General features: G+C 33.9%; 1 protein-coding gene across 1 annotated transcript; it reads left to right on the top strand.

The window, feature by feature from the left end:
- Window positions 1-771: 771 nt before the first annotated feature.
- On the top strand, window positions 772-3932 carry LOC107922472 (purple acid phosphatase 8). Its single transcript, XM_016852521.2, has 6 exons — window positions 772-1226; window positions 2594-2750; window positions 2831-2944; window positions 3034-3161; window positions 3244-3440; window positions 3519-3932. The coding sequence occupies exons 1-6, from the start codon at window positions 951-953 to the stop codon at window positions 3730-3732; spliced, it is 1086 nt and encodes a 361-aa protein (XP_016708010.1). The 5' UTR covers window positions 772-950; the 3' UTR covers window positions 3733-3932.
- Window positions 3933-4263: the final 331 nt, after the last annotated feature.

The following is a 4263-nucleotide window of genomic DNA, read 5'->3' as shown; positions in this document are numbered from 1 at the left end:
AATGCATAAATAAAAAAATCTTAAATAATATTTAAAAAATAAATTTAACACTTACCATTTTCATTTGTTCGACGGATATGTGTTGGTTATCAAGACGAATCAATTCTCCAGCCATTGCTAAATTCGTACAAATTTTTACGATTTAAAAAAATTAATTTTTTTAAAATAATTAAAAATAGGGATTTAAGAGAAATTTCAGAGGAAATTGAGAGCAAAATAAAATTAAATATGGATTTGAGAGAAATTTGGAAGGAAATTGAGAGCAAATTGAGAGGAAATTGAGAAAATAATTGAGAGAGTATTAGTTTGTGAAAAAAAATGAAAGGGTGGGGGGGTTTTATAGGTTTTTTTTACCGTTGAGGGGGCAATGGTCAAAAAAATGACCATTGCACGGTTCATGCGAGGGGAAAACGCGTCCCCAGGGGCGCGCTACGTGGCAACAAAACGCGTCCCCGGGGGCGCGCTTTGCCTACGTGGCAACAAAGCCCATTCCCGTAAGCGCGCTTTGTGTCCACGTAAGCAAAGCGCGCCTCTAGGGACGCGTTTTGCTGACACGTCCCCTGACATCGCGCTGACGGGGATGCGTTTTCGGGGAAAATGACCAATTCCGATAAATAATAAAATGCCGGGCCGATTTCGATAAATTTTTTTTAAAAAAAGGGACTTTTTTTGGTATTTTGCCTGGATGAAATAGAGAACACATAACAGCTAATAGCAGATTTGAGGTAAAGTTAAAAAGTGGGATGAAGGCAGAGCTAACTTAATTGGTGGATTTAAGACCAGCTTGGGCCATAAGGTTTGGTGGGTTTTTGGTTCTTTCTTATTAATGTATGCTTTCCTTCAGTCAATCTTATAGCCTTACGTCATTCTAAGGAATTTTCGTGGGACTTCAAAATGATTTTTAAATCCTACCCTCGTAGAAACATATTATATGCTCCAACTGGTTATAAATGGCGTGGATAGCAGGGCTCTTCATTTCATTTTCTACCTTGCCTTGCCTCCCTACTCTCACCTCATTTCACATAAATATGGTTGTTCCAACCAAAAAAGCTATGAACCAAAGGCTTGCGTCGTGGACGTTGGTTGTTGGGTTGTTTGTAGTATCGTGTGTGGCAGAGCTTGAGCGGTTTGAACACGCAGGCAAACCAGATGGGTCTCTGAGCTTCTTGGTGGTCGGAGATTGGGGAAGGAGAGGACACTATAACCAATCTCAAGTGGCTTTTCAGGTCTTTTGCTTTTCTACTTTCTTAAAAGTTGTCATTGAATGTTCGATGAAAACGCAAGTAACGTTCTCCTCTTTCTTTCTGGTTGTTATTAAGAAGAAAATCATTTTGGTCCGAAGCTTTTTTGGAATTCCATCATCACTTATCTTAAAATTTTATATCCAACAAAACTATCTAGTAAAGCCCAATAGAATAAAATGAAGATGCCAGTGAACATATTGTTTTTACAGTCTAATCATTTTAAAAACTTTTGGAATGGTATAATTCCAAATAAAATCCCAGATTCTTTTTTACAGTTTAATATTCCTCAAGTGAGAATAGTGAGGGAAATGGACAAAGTTAGCCAGTTTCGTAAGTCTCTCGCACGTTGATTGGGTTTCATATAGTTTGGACTAGAAAATTCCTGTTTCAGTTTTGGCCGTTTCCAACCAATCACATCTCTATACCTATCCAAAATCACAATCCTAACTATTCACGTTATTAATAGATAATTGGCACCAAAAAAATTAAGAAGGTGCTAAATAAATTCCTATATCCCATTTCCCTTGTAAAAATATTTTCACCCAACAATTTTTCTTTACATTATTTTACGTTTAGTACCTCCCATATTATACATAAATTGGATCACTTTAGCCTTTGTAATTTTTTCCGTTCATGTTTACTTTGTTACACCATTCACAATTTCTATTAAGAAAAGCACCTAAGCCAATCAAACCTAAAGTGCAAAAACCTTACAAATAAAATTTTAAAACTTTCTAAAAACACCTAAAACTCTAAACAAACCTACTTTTTTTTTAAACAATATTTTTTCAATTAAAAAAATGCATTTTAGATTTAACCTTAGACTTGCATTTTTCCAGGTTGAATCTAGATGTGTATTTTGAAAATAATTTTATATATTTATATATTTCCAAAAAGATAACAATTTCAAAATAAATTCTAGATGTTCAATTTTACTTTTGTTTTGGAATTTTAGGTTTTTTAGATTATTTTTTTAAAATCTTATGAAATTTATTTTTTATAATTTTAAAATTAATTAATGAATCTTTAGTTTTTAGGATTTTTAAGCTTTTTTTTTTGTCTTTTTGGATTTTATGATTTTTTTTTTGAATTTATGATATTATTTTGAAGTGGTATCATTTCATTGGTTTACTTAGTGCTTTTTGAAATAGTAACGGATAAATGGAAAGAAAGTATAGGGGCTAAAATGACAAAAAAGTTTCTTAAGTACCAATTTGATAATTTTTGTATAGTATAAGAACCAAAATGTAAATCATTATTATAAATTACTCGAAGCAATTTTATTTTTTATATAAAAAAACCATAAGATATATCGATAAAACATCGATTTTTTTAATTTAATGGCTCAGATGGGGAAAATCGGAGAGCAATTAGATATCGACTTCATAATCTCAACCGGCGATAATTTTTACGACAATGGTCTGACCGGCGTTGACGATCCATTGTTCCATCAATCCTTCACTGATATTTATACAGCTCCCAGCTTGCAAAAACAATGGTACAATGGTACGAATCTTCAACCTCATGCAATCGATTTTAAATACTAATTCTGAAATGGGAATTTAATTTATTTATTTTGGTGCCAGTGTTGGGTAATCATGATTACAGGGGCAACGCTGAGGCTCAATTAAGTCCCATCCTCACAAAGATGGATAACAGATGGCTTTGTTTGAGATCTTTTGTCCTCAATGCTGGACCTGGTAATTAACCCAAATATCTAATTTTATTAACCTTTTTTTTCTTTTTACCATATTTTAATTTTCTTTTTGGCTCTCATTATTGTTGGCAGAAATAGCAGAATTTTTCTTTATGGACACTACTCCATTCGTAACCAAATACTTCACTGACCCAGAAGATCATGTTTATGACTGGAAAGCCATATTACCCAGAGAGAAATACCTTAACAATCTTTTGATGGTACTTTTTCTTTTAAATTCTCGTATTCGAATATGTATCGGATTCAAATGTTATAAATGTGAGTGGCAATATTGACGTATAGGAAGTGGAATCGGCATTAGGAGAATCCAGGGCAAAGTGGAAGATAGTAGTAGGTCACCATGCAATCAAGAGTGCAGGACACCATGGGAACGCTAAGGAGCTCAACATTCATCTCCTTCCACTTCTTCAGACATACGACGTTGATCTTTATATTAATGGGCATGACCATTGCTTACAGCACATAAGCAGCAGTGACAGGTATATCTTTTTATATCTTAAAATTTGGAAAAAGGGTAGTGACTAAAATGGTTGATTATGGTCCCCAAAACAATGTAGTGGAACCCAATTCATGACAAGTGGAGGGGGATCAAAGGCATGGAGGGGAGACGTGAGTTGGTGGAATCCACAAGAACTGAAATTTTATCATGATGGACAAGGTTTCATGTCAGTGGAAATGACTCCCACTGAAGTTAGCATTAAATTCTATGACGTTTTTGGTAATGTTTTGCACAATTGGAGCAGTTCCAAGCAACTTTCTTTTGCTATCTAAGCCAACGTTTTAAGCCTTTAAAACACCTTCCATTGCCTGACCAAGGAGCTGCAATATCAGAAGCAGGGGAAATGAATAGGAGACGAACTCTGTTAATATGTTTTCTTTGGTACAAGAAAGTTAGATTTGGAAGTATAAGCGTATGTTATTTTTAAAATTATATGCAAGAATCAAGTAAGCTAAACTTTTATTGTGTTGAATTAGGTTGCCCAAGTGTTTGATTATTTGTGTGAATAGCAAGTATACTCATGCTCACCTAAATATAGGGCTGGGTTGCAAAAAATAATTAACTCATTTATAATAGCCAGATTCGTAAGCAAAAGAATTTCTTCACGACACGCCTAGTTGGCTCTTTCTTTTTTCACAAAAATAGCTTTTTATAATCACAAAACCCAAATTAAAGAAATTCCAATATGATGATTAGTGAAGTCCACATGTCAAAGCAATTTAATAACTCAATGTCCCTATAAATTAGTGAAGAGAAGAAAAGAAAAAGTAGTGAAAACGAGAGGATTTTCTTATTAATGCAGA

This window comes from Gossypium hirsutum, chromosome D01, assembly GCF_007990345.1.
Source record: "Gossypium hirsutum isolate 1008001.06 chromosome D01, Gossypium_hirsutum_v2.1, whole genome shotgun sequence".
In the NCBI taxonomy this organism is placed as follows: Eukaryota; Viridiplantae; Streptophyta; class Magnoliopsida; order Malvales; family Malvaceae; genus Gossypium; species Gossypium hirsutum.
The sequence above is the reverse complement of the archived record's forward strand: the minus strand, read 5'-3'. Positions and strand labels throughout refer to the sequence as shown.

What these genes read in the sequence shown, in the direction of transcription:
- LOC107922472 (XM_016852521.2), top strand. Translation starts at nt 951, where the DNA reads ATGGCGTGGATAGCAGGGCTCTTCATTTCATTTTCTACCTTGCCTTGC. An exon ending in AATCTCAAGTGGCTTTTCAG is followed by an intron (nt 1,227 to 2,593) that starts GTCTTTTGCTTT and finishes TTAATGGCTCAG; the next exon opens with ATGGGGAAAATCGGAGAGCA. An exon ending in CACATAAGCAGCAGTGACAG is followed by an intron (nt 3,441 to 3,518) that starts GTATATCTTTTT and finishes AAAACAATGTAG; the next exon opens with TGGAACCCAATTCATGACAA.